We start from the raw sequence: 25965 nt of genomic DNA, 5'->3' as shown, positions 1-25965 counted from the left end.
ATTCTACCAATGTGCTCATTTGTTAACTTGAAATCACTTTTCAGAAACGCACTCAATTTATTCAAAGTATATGTCTGTCCCAGTTTGTGTATGCTCTGCATCTCTTCAACAATATTTTGTATAGTTGATGCTGGCAGAAGAAACTGCCCTTGTAATTTCAAGTAGAAAAAATAAATATTTCTGAGAAACAGGTCATTGAAATGTCCACTTTCATCACTGTTGCCCCCATCCGATTAAAGAAAGTTAGAGACAAAACACCTGCACCGTGGTATAATAGTCATACTCACATCCTTGAGAGACAAACTCATAACCTTGAGCGAAAGTGTAGAAAAACTAAATTAGAGATTTTTAGTATTGCATATAAGGACAGTATGTTCAGCTATAGACAGGCTCTATAAGCTGCTAGGGCTGAGCACCTGAGCTCATAGAAAATAACCAGAACAATCCCAGGTTTTTATTTAGTACAGTGGCTAGTTTAACAAAAAAACAGAAATGTGAACACACTATTCCATCACAGTTCAGTATTGAGGATTTTATGAGATTCTTCACTGATAAAATTAAAAGCATCACGAACAAAATAGTTGATGTTCAACATGTGAGAGCAGCTTGTGACTCTCACCTAAAGTGCTACACTCAATCTCACATCTACAGTGCTTTACAAGTACAGGACAGGAAGAGTTAGATAAGCTTATTACTACAGCTAAACCAACAACTTGTTCACTAGACCCCATTCCAACTAAATTACTAAAAGAAGTGTTACATAAAGCTGGTGAGCCTCTTCTTAATATTATTAACTCCTCGCTATCTTTAGGTTATGTCCCTAAATCTTCAAAGAAACCTTATTTAGATCTCTCTTTTTTTTTTTTTTGACATTTGTCTATTGTTCAAACAGTCTGAAAGTGTTAGAAACTCCCCAACAGTTCAGACTCATTGTGGAATGAAAACATTTAAAGTCCACCATAATTAGTTTAGTAATCTGAATTTATCTTATCAGAGTGGACTACTTGCTTGCACAGACTGGGCAGCCACTTCAGAGGGTGGACCCAGATATTGGCATACATCTTGTACTGTATTATATTTGAACGGAATCTCAGATTAAATATAATTTTAAACTTTAAAATTAAACTTTAAAGCATTAGGTAGAACATGCATGGTCATCACAGAAATAAAACTCCATATAAAAGTCAAACAAAGCCAACAGCATTGTGGATGACCCCATACATCCCTCACATACACTCTTTATCCTTTTGACATCTGGAAAAAGGCACTGAAGCATTTGGGCTCTCACATCCAGACTGTGTAACAGCTTCTTTCCTCAAGCCTTAACACCCAGAACTGAATTGACACACACAAACCCCTTCATGTTTACAGTACCACTCATATAAACACTGCTCATATGCTGTTTTTGCACATTCAATTGCTTGCTTTGCACATTACAATTAAATGATGCCACTGACTGTTGTATTGTGTACATGTGCAAATGTATTGTGTACATATGCACAAACATAAACAAAAAAAAACATGTATATGTTTACAAAAACACTGGTTGGTACTATTTTATGTATCTGTCTTGTAGTGTATCATATTGTCTGTATGCACTGTCTTTTGTCATGCACCATTTGTACCAAGTTGCACACTATGTACTTGCGACATTTTATTTGCACACAGGTCAAATCCGACTTCTGATGGCAAATGGTTCCACTAAACATAATGTAGTGGTTTTACAGCAAAAACATTTTGCAAGTGAACATTTATGCCATTAAAGCTTAATATAATAATAATAATAATAATAATAATAATAATAATAATAATAATAATAAAAGCATAATAGTTTATTATGTATAATGTTAATAATTTTAGCAAACTACATTGATTTGCTTCAAAAATATTATTAGTTTTTTTTATTCATATCATTAAGCTGATTTCAGTTCCAGGTAGTAACACTCAAAATGTGGAAAGCTTTAAGCTTTATGTAAGGCACTGTATCTATCTAAAAAGGACTTTATTAAATGTGCAAATTAGGAAATCTCATTATTATTATTAGCTGTGACTGAGCAAAATCCTGAGCTGCTCCTCTCTTATGCTCCTGTCCAGTCTTTGTGTTTCACACTCCAAAACGGTAGGGGCAAGCTGCTTAGACACCAGTGTAAGAGAGTCATTCAGGTCCTGCCTCAGGGTCTGCAACGAATTACTATTCCTTAAGGACTGGTCAATAAAGTCTGCCCGTTCCTGATGATCTGAAGCCAGCAGCAGACGTAACTGGTGAACCTGTGCATTTACAGAAAATGTAAGCGGACAAACACTTTAGTGTTTTAAATGTAATAACTCAAACAAAAATAATTAAATAAAAACAAGTATGGTAACCTATAATGGATTTTAGCACAAAGCTACAAATGAATTAGTCTCCGATATGAATAAGGTATTATTTTCTCTAACCTCAGCAGTCAGTTCACTTGCCCGTGCTCTCAGACACTTCAACTCATCAGCTCCAGAAGAATTGCTGAGATCCTTAAAGAATACAGAAACACCTTTTTTTTTGTTTTTTTCTCTTGGATATTAAAACATATGTTTAGCAGGCATATTGACATATTGACAAGTATCATTTATAGAATGAATGTCTAAAATGTACCAAGTGTGTAGTAAATGTGATATTTCTTGATTGTTATTTCTTGTTTCAAGACATTTTTTGTCCCATATCACATTCACATATTATCTATATTCAGTTTAAATAAACCAGTCATTGATGTGCTAGATTATAGAAGGTAGACCTAAGTTACTTGTGTGAACAGAAATAAGTCTTGATGAAAAAGTACTACAGCATAAATAGTTCTTGCGTATCGTCTAAGTTACCACCATAGTTTCCTTTTAAGACATCATAGTCTTGTAAGCGTAACAAGAACGTTATAACTTGTTAAGTTATAACATAGAACAACTTTCTATGTAGAAAAAGGTGATTAAAGCCGTTATATTTTAGATTCAGAGTAATATTTGTTTCCAAGTACTGTGGATTTTACAGGGATCCTTTACAAGGAGTTTGTATTGGTGCATTGGTGTATAGTAATATGAAGCAAGGAAGCATAAATATAAACTATGAAAAATATGAGAATAATACAGTGGCCAAGAAGTGCAGAACAACATAATACATCCACAACAACAAATCCAGAGAAAAAATAAATTAGAACACAGAACGAAAATTCAGAAAACAAAATAACAAATCGGAAAAACACAATGACATTTCAGACAAACCAGAAAAGGTAGGTATAGTTTGCGATTGGAAGCCTTGCTGCTGATTGGATGATGCATCTCTCACTCAAACTATACAGGCTGTAGGAATCTGTGTATAACTTTATTTCTTTTGTATGTGTGGAGTTCTGTGTTCACATTAAATCTAAGAAAATAACAATTTGCAGTGATTGTTAATATGCTGATAGCATATCATGGCATAAAGATTAGTTTAGGATCTCTAAAACCACAACTGATCCCAATCCCAATCCAAGATTAAACGATGTAAGGAATGCTACGTGGTTGCTGCAAGGACTTAATCCATAAGGGACAGTGCTGAGGAAACGTCATAGATTTGTTCGACATTATATGTTATATTATTACATTATACATTGTGTGGCATGTGGATGGTTACGAAAGCCAATAGTTTTTGCCCCTGGTAGATTCAGCAGCTTACCAAGTGGTAATGTACTGTATGGACTCAGTAATTGGAGGTGTAGAAGTGCACCATCAATATCTTTGGTAGGTTGAACTACTTTAGCTGCCACAGGAAGTACAACCACTGGGGCACTTTTTTAATTAAAGAGTTTACATGCAGCACCTTCTTGAGATCCTAGATGACGATGGTTCCCAGGAAACTACACTTTTAGCTCTTATGCTAAAGTGCATAAACTTGCTATAGTTTCAGCAAGGCATGGCTTTGTGTACTGATATTTGGGTTGGTAAAGTAACAAATATTTTTGACCACGAAATTGCTAGAGACCAAATTTTACCCAATGAACATGTAAAGAAACTTATGAGTAAACTAAGGCAATTCTAACATTGTAAACTATTTTAGCATTAAACATTTGCTTCCTTTATAGAATTAGAACCTGGATATTGACATTCCAGATATTCCTTTCTATTTATCCTACCCTTTTATCCATACCTGCATTTCTGCATTTGACTGTGACAGCTGACATCTCAATTTCTCCCTTTCCAGCTCAACCTGTTGTAAAAGACAAAACAATTTACAGAATTATTTGATGCAATAGTGAAATTTGATACAGAATCTGGATTTTTCTCCTGAAAATAAGCAAGCCAGAAAGCAAAAGACAGAAAAAAGTGACTATGAATTAATCAAATGGACCTAGACATTAGAGTCTGTTCTGGACCTAAAGAATTCAGATTTTGTCCATTAAATAAAATAGGTCTGGCATGTCCTTCTGAAAACATGTCACTAATATATTAGATCCAGAGGCAGCTTGTGATAGACAACCACTTGTGACAGGAGTATACAAAGGTTATCATATGTAAAGACTTGACATTACCATATCTATAAAGGAAAAAAAAAACAAGCAAACTGGATTTCAGACAGAATTTAAATTCATACAAATGTTTTGCAGTTTTGAAAAGATGTATTGAGGTCTTGTTAGTGGACCTGACCTGTTTTAAAGTGTCTCGTAGGTTCGTTTTGTCTAATCTCAATTTCTGAATGCGATGTTCCAGACGTTCATTTCTTTGTTGTAATTTCATTAGCTTCAGTTCCAGCTCAGCCACAGCTCTTTGCATGGTACACACACGCTCCTGTGATTCCTCTTCAGAGCTCCTCATTACCTTACAAAATAAACATAAAATATCACACAGTGTCTATAGAAAGCTACACATTTGAGTCAGAAACATTTGCAGACATAGGACTGTGAGCAACGGGGGCTCAACAGCAAAGACGCAGGGTAACTGATCAGCAACAGAAAGCGCAGTAATGTACACTGTGACAAATAATTGTTCTTGAATGGGTGAAGAGATCCACCTGCACTTTGTCAAACCCATCCTAGATCTGGGTTACTACATCTTGGTTCTGGTGAATGAGTTACTATTGGGTCCATGGGTCCACTTAAGGAAATTTCATGCAATGCAGAGAGATGCTCAATATTATGCTATCCTAAACATTAAAAAGGCCAGATGGACTGCCATTAATAATCTTTTGACCTTAATGTATCAAGGCCTCCACAGACCCTCTGCGCTTCGCTAGCACTACAAGATGTTCTTCATTTGGGTTCTGCTCCAAAGTGGACCCGTCCTACATCACCAACAAGCTGGTAACAATGACACATCTCTGATTATATTGCTTGTGCTTCAAGAAATCGTAGGGAAATTATCATTGTTACTGCCCTGATCAATACTACCATTCTTAAGAATTGCTAAGACAGCCCAACAACCTGGGTAAAAAATGTTGGAAAGTATATTCTATACATTAGGATGTACTGTATATCTTACCATCACACCAGAAGTCCCCCCCAAAAAATTTAAAGCATAATTGTCTAACATGTCTTTGAATGCCTTGTTAGCTTCCCTACAAAAATGATCTAGCATGACAATACCTCTGTGTACAAAGCAAGCTTCATGAAAACATGGTTTGCTAAGATTAGAGAAGAAGATACTTCCAGAGCCTTAACCACAAAGAACAGGAACAAACCACAGACTTCTCGCCTGACATCACTCATGCTCTTATGGCTAAATAATGGGTAAAGCTCCACAGCCACACTTCAAAATGTATTCAAAAAGCAATGAGGGAATTAATTTGGAAAGGGAAGTTCAACTAGCAAACACTGTGTCTTCTTTGACATCATGTATCGATACATTTTAAGTTCTCACCTGCACCTTTTTCTCCAGCTGATGTGCTTTTTCTTGATAATGAATTAGCATTGCTTCATTTTTTTCCAGTGCTGTTCTTATACGATCTCGGTCTTTCCTGAGCTCATCTGCTTCCTTGTTTAAATCATAAACCTCTGCTTGTAATTGTGTGTCCTGTGTTGTTTCAGTCTGACTCTGTGATTCCTTCATTTGAAAGTCCTGTTTTGTCTGTGCATTTACGATTGTAAAGTTTTCTTGAAACTGGCAGTGTATCTTCTCTTCAGGTATGTTTTTCTCCAGATTTGTCTTCATTTGTGCATCACCAAGGTCCCCTAACAGACGCCTTGCATTTTCTTCAAACTCTGGAGTTATTTTCAGCTCCGTTTCCCCTTTAGGAAGAATGTCAGTAGCAAATACAATTGTTTTATCGCTTTCTTTTTCTTCATGTTTTATCTCTTCATTTGCCTCAGTTTCCCAGCAAGCATTCTGTTCCAGTTCATCTTTGACTTCAAAGCTTGTCTTTTTCTTTTTAGCTTTACTTCTCAACACTGGCGTTTCTTGTTCCTCCGTAGTATTCTTCTTTCTGTTGATCTCCTCACTCTCCTCCTCTTTTAATTTCTCACTAATGTGTTCAAAACTATTGTCCTTCAACTGATATTGTCTTTTATTTTTCTCATCTTTCATCATCTCATGTTTTTTTAGTTTTTTAGTTTCATTTTTATCTCTTACATCTTCCCCCAAGGTCATCTTCAGCGTCTCGTGCGTTTCAAGCTCCATTTTCTTTATTTCTTTAACCTCCCAGTTCATCTTAATGTCATTTTCTTCCCTGATCCACAACTGGGCCTGAAGCTCTTGATTCTCCATCTGTAGTATCTGAACTCTGATTTTTAGATCTTCTGTTTCTTCTCGTGCTGCTCTCACTTCCTCCTTTCTTCCCTTTATCATCTCATTCTTTTTCTCCTCCAAGATCTTCCTGAGTTTTTTTCCTTCAGAATGGCTCTCCTCTAGCAGCTCCTTCAGTGTGACCATCTCTTTCAAACCATCTGTTAGTCCATCTTTTAACTTTTTATTCTCTATATTCAGTTCCTTCAACATTGTTTCTGCCTTCTCTTTCCTCCCAGAAAGCACAGATAATTCTTCTCTTAGCTTTGTCATCTCTGTTGAAACTGCATCTTTAATTTTTTTTGCTTCTTTTAGCTCATCATCTTTTTGCTTTATAATTAAATCAGTTTTCTCCTTCAAAGCACCAATGGCTCCATTTTTCCTCTTTAAGTCTTCTCCCAGATCTAGAATTTGTTGCTCAAGCTTCAACCTCAACTGTTCTTCCTCTTCTTTTCTTTCTCTCAGTTCAATGAGGTCCCCAAGAGTCCTCTTCAGATGTTCCTTTTCATTTTCCCCACTCTCCACTGTTAATTTTAACTCCTTTATATTTTCTTCAGATTCTTGCAGAAGCCTTGACTTCGTCTCCAATTCTCTCAACTGTTCAACAAGATTCTTTCTTGCTACGTCTGCATCTTGGGTCAAATTTTTGTTTTTAGTTTCCAGTTCTTTCACTTTTCTTTCCACTTGCTCTAATGTATCCCTAACCACCTGGAGTTTTTGATCGTATTCCTTTTGGGTATTTCTTTGTTTTTCTTGGACCAATTCTGTTTCCTTCAATTTTTCTTTTAATGTCACCAGTTCCTCATTTTCCTGCTTTTCTTTTTGTTCTAGAGTCTCTCTCAATCTGTCTACAGCTACCTCTCTGTCTTTCAGAAGAACAGTCTGGATTTGGGCTTGATCTTTTTGCTCTAGCACTTTCCTTTCTACTTCTCTCTTTTCTCTATCCAGCTCACAAATCTTTACTTTAAGCACACTATTCTCTTCTCTCATATTCTTCTCGTTTTCCTCCAGGTGATTTCTCTTGTCCTCAAGACTCATCTTTTCTTTTTTCAATTGCTCCAGCTGCATTTTCCATTTTTCCTGCTCGTTTTTCTCTGTTATCAAATTTACTACTGTACTTCTAAGTTCTTCTAGCTCTCGATCACTCCGCTTCAGCTCTTCCTCTTGTTCTCTCTGCTTCTCCTTCATTTTCTCTATGTCACTCACCATATCTTGTTCATTTGTCTTCAATATTTTTATCTCTTTGTCTCTTTCTATAAGTTGGTCTGTCAATTCATCCCTCTCTTGTTCAACAGAAACATGTTTTTCCACTCTTTCTATTAGCACTTCTTTTTCTCTCTCCAAATCCCCAGCACTTTTCTTCCACCGCTCCATCTCATCCTGTGTTTCTCTGTCTGTTTGTTCCAGATCTCCCACTTTTTTCTTCATCTTTTCAAGGTAAGAATCCTTTTCCTGCAGAAGATGAGACATTTGTTGTATCTCCATATTCAATTCTTCCACACTGCCTTTGAGACTTTCCAATTCATTTTCTTTCTTTTTTAGCTCTCCTTTCAGCTTCAGTTCTTTTTGCCTCTCCTCTGCCTCCCTTTCTGTTTCCTTTATTTTCTGATTGTTTATTATAGCAGACATTCCAATATCTTTGTCTTTAAGCTCTGTTTTTAGTTTTTCCAATGAGATGTCCTGTAATCTTAAGTTCTCTACCAAGTCTTCTATATGTTTACTGTTCTTTTCTATCTCAACATCCTTCATCTTTAAAATGTCAGCCATCTCAGCATTCTCTATTTCTCTTATTTTCAGATTTTCACAGTCTTGTTTCACTCTTTCCAAAAGTCCCTCCTTCTCTTGTTCAATGTCTGTTACTCTCTCCCTCCATTGTTCCATCTCAGCTTTCACTTCCTGCATCTGCAACTCCAGACTCCTGATTTCTGAGAAGAGTTTCTCCATATCTCCATCTTTTTCACCAATCAGGGCCGAAAGCTTTTCATTTTCTTTCACTAATCCATTCATCCTGTTTTTTAGAGCCCCCATCTCCCCATCCTTTAGTCCCAGCTCAGAGTTCAGAGCCTCCCTTTCTCTTTGCCACTTTTCTCTGTCTTCCTCATGTATTCTGTTGTTGTTCAATGATGCTTGGGCTTCAGCAGTCAACCTCCTGATGTCCAGTTGCCAGTTTCTGATCTCTTTTTCGTGCTGCATCTTTTCTTCAATTGCTCCTCTTCTCTCTTCCTCCCTCAGGAGTGAGTTTCTCTCCAACTCAGACTGAAGACACTTTATCTCTCCTAAAAAAAAAAGGAAATAAAATTAATCATCATCATCTCTTATTTATTTACACTCCCATTTGTCATCAGAGGCATCCCAAATAATGGAGCGATACCACGTACAAAATCATGTAATGTGACAATACCCGTTACAGTTGATACAGATTCGTACATACTATTCCTTTGGTGGGGTAGCACGGATATTCAGATTTGACAACTTTTAAATGTGACACTTTCATTTCAATAAAAATTGGAGTAAACAGCAATTCTCACCATGTAGAACATCTTTGGCCTGCTGAAGTGTGTAAACCTGCATCTGCAGTTGTGTATGCTGAACCTCAAGTGCAGAAATCTGCTCCTTTGCCACACACAGCTGCTGTTGGAGGTTAGCACTCAAATTCCTACAAAGCATGAGCAGTGCTAAGTTATTGCTTTATTTATAAAGAAATGTGCCTCTCTTTTGCTATCTATCTATTCTGTCATCTTTCTTTGTCTATACATCTTCTGTGACCAACTAACAGACAGACAGAGACAGACAGAGATAGACAGAGAGAGATAGACAGAGAGACAGACAGAGAGAGAGAGACAGACAGACAGACAGACAGACAGACAGACAGACAGACAGACAGACAGACAGATAGATAGATAGATAGATAGATAGATAGATAGATAGATAGATAGATAGATAGATAGATAGAATTACATAATACAAAAGTGGAAAATTTAATTTTTTATAAAATCTATTCAGGATTTAGGACAATATTAATCTATTTTTTTTATTTTGACTAAATTTTGACTAATTATTTAGCATTTTTTATACTTTGTTTTTTTTAATACTTTGTGCTTTTGTCCACATAAGTTCACAGGATCCTGTTACTGAGGCTGCTGTCATATTATTAAAATGTACTTCATACAGTGGACTATCGAGCATAGGACAAAGCCCACTTGTTGAGCAAAATAGATAGATAGATAGATAGATAGATAGATAGATAGATAGATAGATAGATAGATAGATAGATAGATAGATAGATAGATAGATAGATAGATAGATAGATAGATAGATAGATAGATAGATAGATAGATAGATAGATAGATAGATAGATAGCAGGCCTGTATTAATCTCTGTGAAAATAGAAGGAATATAAGAAAGCAAGGTTTACAGTATGGTCAAATAAAACCCTAATAAAACAACTAAAGCAATCAGTCTGCCTAACTAATAATCTTTTTCAAAATGTAATACTTTAATTCAGTAATAAATGCATTTGCTATACACTGTAAATGTTGTATTGTAGAAATAGTGTATTAAATACCTTAGTTTTAATAATGTGTATTAAACACAGAAAAACAGTTTTACCTGAGATCCTCTCGGTCCTGTTTTATTTCCTCCTTCTCTTGCCCTATCTTGTGCACTTGTTCCTCCAGTCTCTGTTTTTCTCTCTGCAGCTCATTTCTCTCTCTTTGTGCTCTTTTCTCTTGGTCCAGCTCTTTATCCAACTTCAGTGTTACATCTTGCAGCTCCATGCATACAATTCTGTGCTGTTCAGACAACTGACATAGGCACACACAGACATTATGTGTGTATGCACAGAAGTTATGCAATCTGGCAACCAGAGCTACCATTAAAATGCCTTAAAATACTATTATTGATAATTAATATTTAACTGAAGCTGAGCTTTTAGTACCGGTGTCTGTGGTCATTTAGAATCTCATTTAAAATCAGATTAAAAAAAGAAACAATAAAGAATAACAATCTTGAAGCTGAATTACTTACCATGCCAATGTCATACCATCTACACTGTAGTTATTATTATTATTATCATTACTCAAAGTTCTTACACTACTGTAGATTTAATCATCTAGAAGGTTTTTTATTGTGTTAAACAATAGAATATTTTGTCTTTCTCTCTGTCTCCTCACACACACACACACTCCTCTTTTTCCATCTCACCTGCTCATTTTTCATTTTCTCATCACTGAGAGCATTAGACTGTCTCCCTCTTTCCTCTCTCAGAATCTGTAGTTCTCCCTCCATTTCTCTTTCCCTCACTCTGATCAAATGAAGGGAATCCAAATCTGCATTTCGCAAAGCCCTAAAACATACACGAACACAAGCATTCTTTACAGCTTTTAGTGTCTTGCAATCCGCAACTAACTAATTAAGTAGTTAATAAATGCTAATAAATACAGATAGGCTCCACATTTGCTTATCTTTAGTCTGGATTTTGCCACCTAATTTAGTGCTATTGGAAATAAGATGTTTGGGGAAACTACATCAAAGCTGTTAAAGTCAAGAGCAAGATAGTGGTGAAGTCGAATACATAGAAGCCATGTGACAACAGAACGTTGTCTTGCATATAATTACAATAAAAAAATTATATTTTAATTCCATTCCTGGAAATCGTTTTGAAAAGGTATACAATAAGAACAAGTCTGTGATCATGAAAAATTGATCTTCAGAGTTTACATGAAAAGATGGATAATCACAAATGACATAAAAAGGACCATTTTTTATGTGGCTGCTCTTGCCAAGAACCTCTCAAGTGAAAGTGACGAGTGAGATTCAAGAAGTATTATGTTTGGTTCCAAAATTCTAAAGTAGGTGTAAAACTACCCACAATAAATCTTGCAGTGTGAGTAAATGTAAGATACAGTTTAAGTAACATTTAGAGCTTGTGAGGAAACTAAGGAGAAATATACTAATATATTATATCGATAAACTGCTCTACCCGAATAAATCATTTATTTTATTTAGAAATTGCTCTTTTTAATGCTTATTTGTATAGACTTATAGACCTACAGTCACAATGTCTAACCTTAACTCTGTGTTTTCCTCTGAAACAGCATTCAGCTCCTTCTTCAGAGATGCTACATCGGATCTTAAATGCTGTAGCTGCAGTTGACATTCAGTCACCTCCTCCTCCAGCTGGGGGCACAAACCAAAAACCACACACACGCTGATTTAAAAGGTTTGTAAGTAATATTACTGATGACAAGTAATGCTATGCCTACCATTACCTCGAACACACACGAGGACACAAACACAATAAATTATTTATAATTGACATCATTTAACATTATATTATATAATAATAGTATTATTTAACAATGGTACTGTGCAAAAGTTATAGGCAGATGTGAAGAACTATTATTAAGTAAGAATGCTAAATGTATATTTTAATTATTTACTTTTCTATCAATTTACAAAATGCCAAGTGAGCGAACAGAGGAAAAATCTAAATCAAATCAATATTTGGTGTAGCGACACTTTGCCTAGAAACAGCATCTTGCACACTATGTACACTTGCACAACATCTGGGTTTTTGTAGGATCAGTGTCAGGTGTATGATTGACCAGTTATACCCAGCAGGTGCTACTAGTAAGTAGGTTGAAATGCAGTCATTAATTGAAACAGAAACAGCCGAGTGAGGAACAGCCAAACTGTGCTACTAAGGTGAGGCAGTGGAAGACAGTTTCATGTCAAAGGTCATACACCATGGCAAGACTGGTGCTATTTTGAAGAAGCACAAAGAAACAGGTGACGTTGAGGACCGTAGACAGAAAACCTATTGCAGCAAATAAAAGACACATCATGCTTATTTCCCTTCAACATCAGAAGTCCAGCAGTGCCATCATCAAAGAATTGGTGGAAACCTGTTGGACTCCATCTACTGTATGGAGAAGTCTGGCCCAAAAAGCCATGAAAACATAGGAACTGGGAGGCAGGTTTGTAACCTTGCTACATTATTAAGGCCAACAAAAACCGAATATTATGCATATACTTGCTTTTTGGTTGTTAAAAAAAGGCACAGTTTTGTTAATGCATATATATGATTTTATACAGCCAGTCATTATAAACTATCCTCAGTGTGGAGAAAAACAAGGATTCGTGAAAGTGATGGTTTGGCCTCCACAGAGCACTGATCTCAACATCATTAAGTGGTCAGTTCTCCAAGATGTTTGGAACAAACTACCAGATGATTTCCTTTCAAAAACTGTCTGCAAGTGTAACTGGAATTGATGCTGTTTTGTAGGAAAAGGCTGGTTACAACAAATATTGATTTAATTTGGATTTATCTTCTGTTCTCTTAAGCACTATTCGGACGGGATTAGTTCTACGTGGGGACGAGGGGGTAAAGTAATTATTACCAGAGCTTCTCGGTGATTTTAGTCCCGTCCGAATGTGCCATCTTGGTAATCATTACGAACAATGTCAGTAAAGATTACGGCGACTTTTACCTTCTGTAATACTAATACCGCCCAAAAATACCCGCTGTAAATATGTACGGTAAAATTCCGTCATTTCCTGTTTAAAAGTAGTTTTTGGCGCATCTTTCAAGCATGGAGGCGCATGTGATAACAGGAAGCAACGTAATACGCACATGACGGCAAGGAGGTTACTGTGGTGCATAAAGCGAGTTACCCCTCCCACTTCTGCTAGTTTTACTGAGATGTCTTGTCCCATGCGAATTGGCCAATTAATAGTACAGACGTCCTGAGGTAAAATTGCTAATAATATATAATATAATAATAATATATCTAATAATATAGTAATAATCCCGTCCGAATAGTACTTTACTTTCCATTTTGTTACTTGATAAAAATATACTATTGACATTTCTATTTTTGAAAGGATCCTTAGCATTGTTTTAACCCCTTTAAGCATTGCCCCCCTTTTGCAGCTTTTTCGCCTACATGACCTACCCAACAAAAAGTGGTACAGCTCCCACATACTTTGACACACAGGGGTGAGCCTGGGCTCATTTGAAAGAAGAGATTCAGATTGATTCTAGGCCTTACTGGCACAAAGTTACAGGGGTTTGAATGCAGGTTTTCATTTCCGCCTGGGTTGTTTACCTGATAAACTGATTAATCTTATTTTTCTGGAACATGTTAGGGACCAAATAACAACTGAGAGTCATAGCCACATGTCTTGGCTTTCACCAAAAAAAAATAATTTTATTGGCTTCAATAAAAATATTTTTCTACGGCCATGGTCGTCTGGTGCAGCGTTTTTGTGTACTTGTTTACTATATAACTTTGAAATAAAAGGCTGCAGGCTCAGTCTGACAAGCCATAAATAAGCCTAGACTCTCTCTCTATCACTCTGGTGTGAAAAAAGGCCTGTAACTTGACACCCTGAGCTGTGAGAGGGACAAAAGGTTTAAGGATTACGCAAGAATTCTTCTGCGCATCCAGTTCACGCAGACACAGGCAAAGAACATACGGCATGCCGCATACCGTTGGAATCGTCTGCTTATTGGCTAAACAGCTGTATAGGTCCCAGCCCATTTCATTGCTATTGGAAGGAGTAATTGTCAGTCAAAAGCGGGTTCCCAAAAATGAGGTCATGCCACCATTGGCTTCTCAGCCGTCTATCTCTGCCATACAAGCACCGATTGGCTCAAATGAGGGCTTATTTGATTCGTTAGGACCTGGGCTATAAATATGACGTAGACTTTGAATTTTTGAAAATCCCAATTAGGAGTTAGAGTGGCAAAAGGAGATGATGGCGCACTTCTGTTTCCAGTTTTCAGAACACTAATGGAATATTTGCGGCGCGACCAGAGCGTTTTGGATTCAAAGGCTTACAGATTTCAATTCCTTGGAACTGTGTGGATTTTTGTGGATTATTTGTGTTGGAATAAATTACCCCAGTGAAGAAAGAGTCTAAAGGTACCCCAGTCTAAAGGTAAGGGAAAAACCGGTATAGCGCCACCTAGGTCAGTTTTGTCCAAACTTTTTTTCTAATTGTATGAAGGCTGTGAATCATATTGTGCTTTGTGTGTGGGCTTAAGAAATTATTGAGAGTATAAACTTTACTAGGTAAATAGGTTTTTTCGTGTTTTTGGAGGATTTGATGCTTTAAAGTTGAATTGAAGCTTGTTTCTGGGTCATCCCCTAGTGGTCACTTTGACTTCCGTGCCGTGCACGGCACGGCGACCCGTAAAAGGTTTTAAACATGCCTAAATTTTGCACAGTACTGTGTATATAAAATATAATAAAATATAATAATAATAATAATAATAATAATAATAATACATGGTTTTTACATTGTGACTGTAAATACACATTGTCTACAGTATACAAAAGCATTGATTTTTTTCTAAAATGAACTAAATGAGACCATGAAATGTGAATAAAAGTTATAAACACCTGAAGATTTCGAGCACTGAGCTCTCTTTTGTCCTGTGTCAGCGACTCGTTCAAGGTGGCCATTTTCTCCAAAGAATCACAGGTATCTGCATTTTCCCTTTGCAGCAAAGTGTGTGTAGAGGAGAGAGACAACAGAGACTCACGTGCCTAAGAGACAGAGATAGCATGCTTAAACTAAGTACATGTGTACGTTTAAGGAAAAGGCATTGACTTGATTTACAATACTACTCAAAATATTTTTTATGCATATCACATTAAATAAATTCATTAAAGATTCATTAAATAATACAGGCAAAATATATCAGTCATGTTAGAGAATTGTCCATATCAAATTGGTGTATCAATCTCAGGGCCAAAATGAGGCAGAAATGTGGCAAAAGTCGACAAGAACGAGTGAACTAAGCGCATCTAATATCAACATTTCTGAACTGAGAGTCTCAGAGTTGCACATGATTACAGAGTGCTACCCAACATCTTAGGTACTTAATAAGCACCTCTGAACTAAGATTCCACAGCACTGACCTGCTACATAAAGTCTGTCTTTAAAACACAAGCCACATAAATATTCTTATTTATTCTGATTATAATCAAGACCATCAGTACAGCTGGGGCTGGGGTTCAGAAGTGACATTTCAGTGTGGCATGATTCTTACACACACTTTGTTGAAAATGCAACTGTGAAAGTTTTTCTCTGTGAAAAATGTTTTTTTTAAAACGTGTTGGAGTGGGTTGTTCAAACTTTACCTTGGCTAAAGAGTTCCTGGTGTCTGCTAACTCTTTCTCTGCAACTGCCTTTCCTTCTCTCTCTTGCTCCAGGGCCACCTTCAGGGTATGTAGCTCTATACGAGTGCGGCTCTGCTGCTCACACAAGTGGGCATTTTCCACAAGCTCTGTCTCCATTCTGAAACACAAACAGTATCACTGATAACTTGAAACATCTATTCATCTGTATACACATTTCTATACAGACACATGTCTATCTATCTAGGTCTCTCTCTGTTTATCCTCCTGCATGATCTGCTATACAGCCATGAAGAGCATGGAGCGGTCAATGGGAGAAAAGCAAACCATTCTGGGTTGAGAAAAGAGCAACAGCACAATCAATGTGCAGAGCTAAAAAAACAAATTTGAATGTGCTGTAAAAGAAAGAAACCACTGGTATACTGAAGCAACCAGATATCAAACAGTTTGGCCAAAGAAATCAACAGCAGTTGATGACAGTTGATTTTGTGACAACTGTCTGTAACATCACCAACAACCTCCACAAGGCAGGGGTAAAGGTATGACAATCCATCATTCACAGAAGATCACAATTAAGGACAGAAATACAGCACAAGATATAACACCACTTAATAGCAGTGATTTGGGAATTCTCAAAGAAGTACAGAGATGAGCCCCAAATGCAAAGTGTGGAGAAAGAAATGATCTGTTAATGATCCCATACATACAAAATCATCTGTGACACGAGATGGAGATAGTGTCATGGTTCATGTTCCTATAAAATTGACCAGTAAATTTAGATTTTATATATTACATTTTATATATATATATATATATATATATATATATATATATATATATATATATATATATATATATATATATTTGCAAATGTAACAAAATTATCAACCTGTCCTGAAATTCTAGCAGTTCTGGCTTGCTGAGACAAAATGTGCCAAAGGAGAACTTTTACCGTCTCTGTCGCTCTCTTTCTATTCCATTCCTCTCCTCATCCTCCCTCTCTCTCTGCTGTATCAAACGTACATTTTCTTTCTTCAATTCTTCACTTCTGCGTTCAGATTCGTCCAGCTGTCTTTTTAAGCTCAATGCTCTTTCTTTCTCACTGCAAAAAAAGGCAGACACATGCAGAGGTTCGACCGAGGTGCAAGTACACACCAGTTACTGAAGGACTGTGAATTAGAAGCTACACTTATATAAAGAAACTTGGATAAGGTGTAGCATTAACATTAACAAGATTTTAAAAAATAGTTGCCACACTACAGAATTATTACAGTAATATTACAGTATTTTAAGTTTAAGAAAGTATAGTATTTAATAAATGATTTTATGTTGCCCACCTGTTCAGTAGACTCTGTGTCTGCTTTAACTCTAGCGCCTCCAAACTGTCTTGTTTCTGTAGATCTGCCTGCTCATTTTTAAGCTCTGTCACTTGCTGCTGCAGTGATTCTGTCTCCATCCGCAGCCTGCGACTTTTTCCTTCAGCTTCCTGAAAAAAAACAAAAAACAAAGATACTCCACAGTAACAAATTAAAAAATATATTAACACTCAAGCAATGCATAGATATGTGTATTATATAACCAAATAGCAAAAAGACCTACACAAATCTTAAAAAAAACTACCATCCAGATGGTTTTTCAAGTGATTTTGCAGTAATGTGAAGCAAACAGATAAAACAGATCAACTTTACATGATTAAAAAAAATAAATAATCAGAAATTGGTTGTCTAATATTTACATTGCTGATTTTTTCACTATAGATACTGCTATATTATACACTTTTCTGAAGAGGAGAAAGCAGGAAAGCACCAGAAAAGGTAAAGAAAATTGTCAGTGCAGGCAAAATTGTCACTGCATTCTTTTTTATATTGTTTGATCAACTTAAAGGTGGGGTGCACGGTGTTTGAAAAATGATTCTGGGCAACTAACAAAACAAACGTGTAGTCAGTGTGCAGAAAGGGGGGTGTCTTGTCAATATGCGGTGGAGAGAGTGTTCAGTGCGCATGTCTGACATTAGCCTTTGCTGTTACCTTTGTCTCGGGTTCTAGCTGTTGAACGTTGTCTTCCACGTGAAACAGAGCTAAACCTTTCACGGTACAACACACAGTACTACAAAAACACATTTGTAAAACCATAGTATTACTCATTGAGTTCATTTATTGATAAAAAATATCCCCTCGGCCAGCTGCCCCAGCAGGTTCCGCCATAACAGCTGCCTAGGTTGCGTTTGTATGTGTGGGGCGGAGCTATCAAAACAGGGGTGACCCCCGTCTGGATTATGGGCGTGTTTGTTTAGATGATTTCAAATGTACACATTGGCTTTCAAACATCATGCACCCCACCTTTAACAGAAACCTCAGCACAGCATTCCTCTTTACGTTATATCAGTAAATGAGATCCACCTTTAAAAGTAATTGCGTTTCATTGTGCAATTCTGTATACGAAAGAAAAGCAAATAAAGCTGTAAAAGCTATGTAGAGAGAGTGGGATCATCTTCTATTACTGCAGTTTAGGCTGTTAGCTGCTACTGACTGCCAGCAATTTTACATTTACACGTGTTATTTACATAGAGTTCACATCCGCTTCACTAAGGTCACACATGAGCATGTACATAAATTCTGTCTTTCTATTATGAATTTGTATTTAAAGTTATTAAATCTTACAATTCATTTTAAAAAGATACGTGTTAATAAATACAAGCTCAGAAAGCGAAATGTGATTTTTTAATTTATTTTAAATTTAAACTCATATTCAAATGCTTTTGTCAGCTTACAAGCTCAATACCTTCATTGTTCTTATATCTATCTAATCCTTTTTTTTAAAAGAAATAAATACCAACTGCATGAAAGTGAATACCTAGTGTATGTGAAAAGGATTTTTTGTGTTCTGTATTTACTAAACATTAAGTTACACCAAATACAACAAAAAATTACTGCATGAAGGGCTGAATTACCAATTCTGGGGTAGAAAAAACATATCGAAAAGAAATATCATACATCTTTAATTTGGTGCATTAATTTGACCTATTAAACACTGGTGCATTAATTTGACCTATTAAACAATGTGGCATTTATGTATATAATACAAGCGATGAGTCAGTTCTGAGTACTAACCTGCAGTTCTTTGTTTCCCCACAGGAAGGCGCTCTCAATCTCAGAGATAACCCACAGGACCGAATGGAGATCATCACTGACCACATCAAAGTCAGGAAAAAGTTTTTTGTGTCCATCTGACCTCTGAGAACCCAGAAACCTGTACTGTACATGGCAAAAACGTCATGTTCAATTACTAATGATTAATGTTCAGGTTCTAACAAATGTTAATGCATTAAAATGTGTTTATTTCATAAGATGAGTAAGTTGCATTTCAATATCATTATATTTTTAATTGCATGCCAAGCATTTTAGTTAGTGAGCAACAGAAATCATTTTTATTAAAACGGTGGAATAAAAAAGATTACTAAATCCTCTATAATGTGATGTCATTAACACATCACACACAATGCTGCTACTAACTGCTGCTACCATGTGTACATATGTTTACATGCATCCCTTGCATTGCACAATGGTCCACACAGACTGTATACAGCTCACCGCTATGTTATGTATCTGTTCTGTAGTGTATTGTATTGTCTGTCTTTTTTCTTGCACTGTTTGCATGAGGCTGCACACTATACACTTTAAGTTTCAAGGACAATTTGCCTTCAGTTATAACAAGCAAAATTAAAAGCTTGCTTTATGTTACTATTTTATGGCACATTTTTGAGAAGGTGGAAAACATACATTTTTTAATGTATGTATGTATGTATGTATGTATGTATATATATATGTATGTATTGCACTTCTCCAATATTAATCAGTGAGCAGTTGTCAGTATGTGGGTTGTTCTGCAAACCAGCGTATACTACTAAGTTACTAAAATACTGTAGTCATTCCTACTGGTTTCTTCACTTTTTTCTTGTTCATCAAATTTGCAGTTCTTTACTGTTGTTTAAGTTCAATGCCTTCAAATATATATATATATATATATATATATATATATATATATATATATATATATATATATACATACATACATACACACACACACACACACACACACACTTATTTATTTATTAAGGCACATTAATGAGCGAATGCATGATTAATTATAATCTATGAGAATAATTAAATAATTAAATCATGATGCTTACTCACCAGTTTTCTGAGAGCCTGTGTAACTGATTCTAGTTGTCTTTCCATTTCTCTGCATTTCTCCTGTTGCAGCTCTCGTTCTTTTTCCTCTTTTTTTATGCTGTTCTTCATTACCTCCTCCTGCCTCTGTCTCTCTAGTTCCTGAGACTTTATAATAACAGTCAACTCGTCAATCCTGGAAACAGTGAAGAACAGTTCAAGTGCTAATGCACTGGGGTCAGCGTTCATTCAATGTTGTTGTTCTATTAACAAGCAAACAACAAAACTGAAGAGCTTCTGATGTGCCACAAGAGACCCTGATGCTTCTGTTAGTAAGACATACTAAAAGCAACCAATTCAGGAAATGACAATGACATTTATAAGTATATAAATTATACTTATAATATATTTAGAATTATGACCTGCTTTTGAGCTTCTCTGTGTTCACATCATGATCTAATTCAGCCAGAGTCATCGGTCCAGAAGTGTAGAGAGGAGGAGGAGGAGGAGGAGGAGGAGGAGGAGAATGAATAGAAAGAGCAGGAATGACATTCAAAGAAAGAAAAGTAGATGACATGCGAGTGAATTCTGCTCTCAATTCCCATAAGTCTCTGGAATACAAAAAAATAAATAAATGAATCAAAAACATTGAGACATTAGGCATTTTGATAAACATTTAGATTGTAAGAAATCTGTTTATTTATTCAAATTCAGCTAAATTAATATGATACACCAAAATGATAAAGCAGCAAACAAGAAACTGAGATTACTTACAGTATAGACTTGTCTAATATTAGCCAAGTCAAACATACACTGAGACAATTTGTCCATTAACCCTGAAAGAAAACTGAATCTTTTGGGCATGTTTACATTGATGCTAAAATGAGTTTGCACTTCTACACTTTTAGATAACTAAGACATTAAGCTAAAAAATAAAATAAGATATTTAACATAAACAGTCGATAGACAGCAATGTGTTGTGTTACAGCAACGTTCTACAAAAAGGAGACTACAGTCACCAATTCACCTGACTCATGTTTCCAACATTCAGTGGATGTTCAGTCAAATCAAAAATTAGCAAATGCACATTTACAACATAATTCAAATTATAATCCAATTATAAGATTATAATGATCTGATAATAAGAATAATTATTTTAATAATAAGAACAATAATTTCTATGATTTATTAACTAACATCCAGGTTGCAAACACACCATTATGATGTATTTACAACTCAAACATTACATGTTCTAACTTAATGCGTTTCCATAATCATTTTCATAGTGATAATCATTTAGCTAAATGTTTTAGTGTCCTTGGTTTCAGTGTTTAAGACTGTGACAGAATGCATTCCTAGACATTCACTAAAACACACTCCACATATCTACACAGAGTAAAAATAATTGCGCTTACTTGTCTGTTGCAATTTTGACCGCGTGACACTGGCGTCTGAGACCTACGACTGTGCTCCAGAGCGACATTAATCTTGAGCGCTCTGCTTCTAAATACCTGGAGAGAACCTGCAATACAAATACACACATCCCTCAGACATACAGCTGTTGCTTAATTAAATTAATTGAAGTGAAATAAATGATTTAGCTAAATGAAACTCCCTACATTTTATATATGAATAGCTACCTCATATACCATTTGAATTAATGGTTAGGCTACTTCAATAAAATCCATGGTAATATTTAAAGGTGGGGTGCACGATGTTTGAGAAATGCTTCAGAAAGCTGAGTCGGGCCGACTAACAAAACAAACGTGTAGCCAATGAGGAGAAAGGGGTTTGTCTTGTCAGTATGCAGCAGCGAGAGTGTTCAGTGCACATGTCTGACATTAGCAGAAAGCGACTGAAACATTGACATGCGGATACCTGCCGTTACCTCTGCCTCAAGTTCCAGGGGTTGAACGTCGTCTTCCGTGTGAAACGGAGCTAAACCTTTCACGGTACAACACACAGTACTACAAAAACGCATTTGTATTACCATAGTATTACTCATTGAGTTCATTTACTGATAAAAATATCCCCTCGGCCAGCTGCCCCAGCATGTTCCGCCATAATAGTTGCCTGGGTATGTATGTGTGGGGCGGAGCTATCAAAACAGGGGTGACACCCATTTGCGTTAGGGGCGTGTTTCAACACGCTTTCAAACAATGTGCACCCCACCTTTAAAAGCTGCTTACAAACACTGTTAATTATTAACTGATACTCAATTAAGAAATGCAAATTTAGATTTTTAAATACAATTGTATGCATCTTTAATGAATTAAATACAAATACAGACAACTAGGGCTGTAGAGATCTGATGCTAACACCTGCTGATGCCTATTATGCATCCGACACTCAGCATTCTGACAGTAACATCCCACTACAGAGCAGACTTATAAGTATTCACCGCTTTAACTTTTATACATGTGGACCTTAAATGGACATAACTGCGATTCCAAATAGCTAGTAAAGAATTAGCCTTGGCCGTTTAAACTGGACAGTGTGTTGTTTAAAATAATGGTTTTGAATTAATATTCAAAGTTTGTGATTTTTCATAACCAAACCATGGCTTGTAGTTATCTATTACTCTATTACTCTATTAATCTATTACTTGTAGTTATCTATTGCTCTTACTTGTCTGTTGCAATAAATACCTTTATATTCAGAAATAACTTGCAAACTATATTTCCACTGATTGTAACCTAGAATCCAATTAAAGTGATTTAATTAATACCGACTTCTTTCTCTTTGCTCCAATCCATTTCTTTTTGCCCGGCTTCCTCCACTGCTTTGGACCAATCAGCAGTCAGTTTCTTCAAGTCATCCTGCTGTGCTTGGTTTGCTTCTACTTCTTGGCTGAGCTGACTACGCAACAATGTGTTGACTTCTACCAGTGTTACACTCCTGCACAGGGAGACATTTTAGGAAGAAGGTAAATTATTTTGTAAGAAATTAACTTAGAGTTTACTAAAAACATCCCAAAATATACTGTTCATTATTCATTCACTTGTTCTTTCAACAATGTACTATTTAATTTCCTGACCTTTGCTGTTCCTCCTCCAGCCTGATGAGAGTCATCTCCAGATTATTGCTGCGCTCATCTTGCAAAATCCTCTAGAAAAGTACACTGAGAGTAAGGATTTAAACACCCTTTTATTTCGAATACACTGGAAAGTGCATGTTGGATGCATCTACCTCTCGGACTCTCATTTCTCTCTCCTCTGCCATCAAGTGATGCTGCAGCTGTTCACAGCGAGTCCTGTACTCCTTCACCTAACTCACACACACACACACACACACACACACACACACACATACACACATACACACATACACACACTTACTTACTTACTTACTTACAGAATTAAACAAAAGAACATTTATTCTTTGAAATATTTACTACCGTCTGATAAAAATAAGAATTTCTTATTGTGAAAGTGTAGGTGCTCAGACCTTTTGCTGCAGTTTCTGGATGAGCAGAGCCTGTCTTGATTCTCGCTCTTTTCCCTCTCTCAGTTTCTTTCTCCATTCTCTCTGCTCACTTTCCCAGCAAAGAGATATGGAAGAGTCCAGTGTCTGCGACAACTGGATACAACACACATAAACACACACACACACACACACACACACAAATCTTGCAGTTGAAGGTCTGAATGGGTGTGTGACTTAACAAGTGAATGAATGAATGAATAAATATCTCTTTTCTGACCCGTTCAGTCAGCACATTTGATCGAGATCGAAGCTCCTCTGTCTCTGCTCGGCTCTCAGCCAGCTCTTCCTCCAGCTTGGATAACTCTGCCTTTAACTCTGCACGTTCTGACTCCCAGCCGATCAGTGACTCCATGATCAACCTTGTGGATTAATAAAAATAATAGTATATAATACAAGTTATTATGCCATACAAATGCAAAAATGGTACAGTTAAAGTAGTGGGTGTGAATCCTGACAGCGGCTTTTTTCTTCTAATGTAGTAAAATTCTAGTTTGATTAGTGCGATTAGAATTATGCACTTGATTTGTAGAGTGCATGATGTATTTGTGATCAAATATTAGTTCTACACTGAAGGTTACTTCTTTAACCTTCTTTAAATAATCTTTAGATATTTTAATATCTTTAAATGCCATTTCACAGCCAAAATACACGTAAACAAAGTGGTTGTGGTTGTCTATGCCCACTTCTTGTGGAACGGCTTGAATGATTTTCCCTCTTTTCTCAGCTTCACAATGTTGCTTTCCCCCACAGAGAGCTCTCTGTTCTCCATGTTGGTTTATACTTTTTAACAACTGATGGTCTTTACAGATGAAACACAGGGCTCAGAGAAAAAGTTAAACATTCAGAGGTATTACAAATCTTAAATTAATATGTTAAATTAAACCTCTTTCAAGCACAGATTTTGATCTAATCTTTTTGTAACACTTAATCCACTTAAATGCCTGCCTTATTCGGCATGACTAAATCTCTGAGTTCAGACTTTGCAAGTTACCAACAAACACAGATAGATGAGAATATGGTGGAATTTTCTATTACAGCACATCCACAGCACTTTGTCTACAACTGCAACAGCACATCATGCATTAATAATTACATTTACATCACATCACTGTTGAATTCTTAATTGTGGTCAGAAGCTGAATAATATTCATTAGCTTTGTTTATGTAACATTTAGGGAAAAGGAGACTCCAGTTTTTAACTCTCAGCAGGTTTTCCACCCAGAGAAAAGTCTTCACATCCATTCCACAATAATACATGGATCCATAAAGGTCAGGAATAAACTTGAGTAATGAATAAATACTCATTCAGCTATGACTATTCAGAGTCAGAGAAGTTTACTGAACTTCATGCAGCAGCTTCATTCACTGTAACGAATCAAATCAGCTGAAAATAAGTTCACAATGTGTTTAATACTGATGATTAACTTAAAATCTAAACACAAGGGTTCGATTTAAAACTGCATTCATAGCAAATCACAAGGGCTGATGAACAGATTAATCTCAGCTAAGCTCATGGAGGCTGTGTTAAGATCCTTATGTGTGATTCTACATGTTTACATGTTGTTGTTGTTGTCAGTCAGACAACATGAATCTGTCCTGACACAATCACAACATTCACTTTACATTCACTTGTTTTTCAGGTCTTCAGCTTACCTTTAAAATCCCAGCAGACGTCACAGAGATTAAACCCCAAACTTTGCCTTAACATCCGTGATACTGATGCTCTATTAGTTACTCAAGCACTTCTTTTGTGACTAATATTTTGAAAAGGCAGCGCGTTTGTTATTAGTGAATGTGCCACAGCGCCGCCTCAGGACGGAGGAAGACGAGCTCATAGCTCAGCTCTGAATCCCTGTAGTTACTGTACATCCCACTCCAAATACACAACAACACAAACTGCACAATAAATCTTTATTCGGTATAAATTAACCTTGTATGAGGTCAAATACCAGCTCTTGCCACTACTGAGATTGGAATATCTTAAAATTTAACCCTCAGTTCCGTACATAAGACAAATATAGGTTTCTCTGGATAAAGGTGTCTGCAGATGACATTTCATTTATGTGTAATAGTGCAGTGTATACGCCGCATTTACAGCATTCGGTATCCATATACAGAGCCATTCACATTTATCTCATTTGTATAACTGACTAAGCTTTGCCCAGGGGCCCTGCAGTGGCAGCTTGTTGGTCCTGGGATTTAAACTCTGATCAGTAGCCCAACACCTCCCCAGAAGTGGCTACCAGAAGTACATTCATTGCACAATTGGGTCTTCCAGTTCTGCAGTGGTCATTATAAAGCTTTGAACTGAATAGCATTGAAAATATGTGTAAAAAACAATAATAATAAAAGAAGAAGAAATATAATTAATAACGCATGTTCAAGCAAGGTACTTGAAAGAGCAAGCAGGCGAGAGTAGTTCAACTAGTTCCACAAAACTAGTT

The 25965-nt window shown here is 36.3% G+C and overlaps 1 protein-coding gene across 1 annotated transcript; it reads right to left on the bottom strand.

The window, feature by feature from the left end:
* Positions 1–1811: 1811 nt before the first annotated feature.
* On the bottom strand, positions 1812–25299 carry si:dkey-230p4.1 (centrosome-associated protein CEP250). Its single transcript, XM_027154012.2, has 23 exons — positions 25175–25299; positions 23739–23880; positions 23483–23614; positions 23225–23302; positions 23073–23143; positions 22768–22933; positions 21451–21557; positions 20458–20646; positions 20060–20231; positions 18977–19120; positions 17204–17352; positions 16819–16968; positions 15870–16026; positions 15126–15272; positions 11786–11895; positions 10921–11062; positions 10327–10520; positions 9246–9373; positions 5857–8993; positions 4648–4818; positions 4151–4210; positions 2437–2508; positions 1812–2268 (listed from the first exon to the last, which is right to left on the bottom strand). The coding sequence occupies exons 2-23, from the start codon at positions 23871–23873 to the stop codon at positions 2041–2043; spliced, it is 6039 nt and encodes a 2012-aa protein (XP_027009813.2). The 5' UTR covers positions 23874–23880; positions 25175–25299; the 3' UTR covers positions 1812–2040.
* Positions 25300–25965: the final 666 nt, after the last annotated feature.

Source organism: Tachysurus fulvidraco, chromosome 6 (genome assembly GCF_022655615.1).
Source record: "Tachysurus fulvidraco isolate hzauxx_2018 chromosome 6, HZAU_PFXX_2.0, whole genome shotgun sequence".
In the NCBI taxonomy this organism is placed as follows: domain Eukaryota; kingdom Metazoa; phylum Chordata; class Actinopteri; order Siluriformes; family Bagridae; genus Tachysurus; species Tachysurus fulvidraco.
This window is presented reverse-complemented; position numbering and strand designations above follow the sequence as displayed.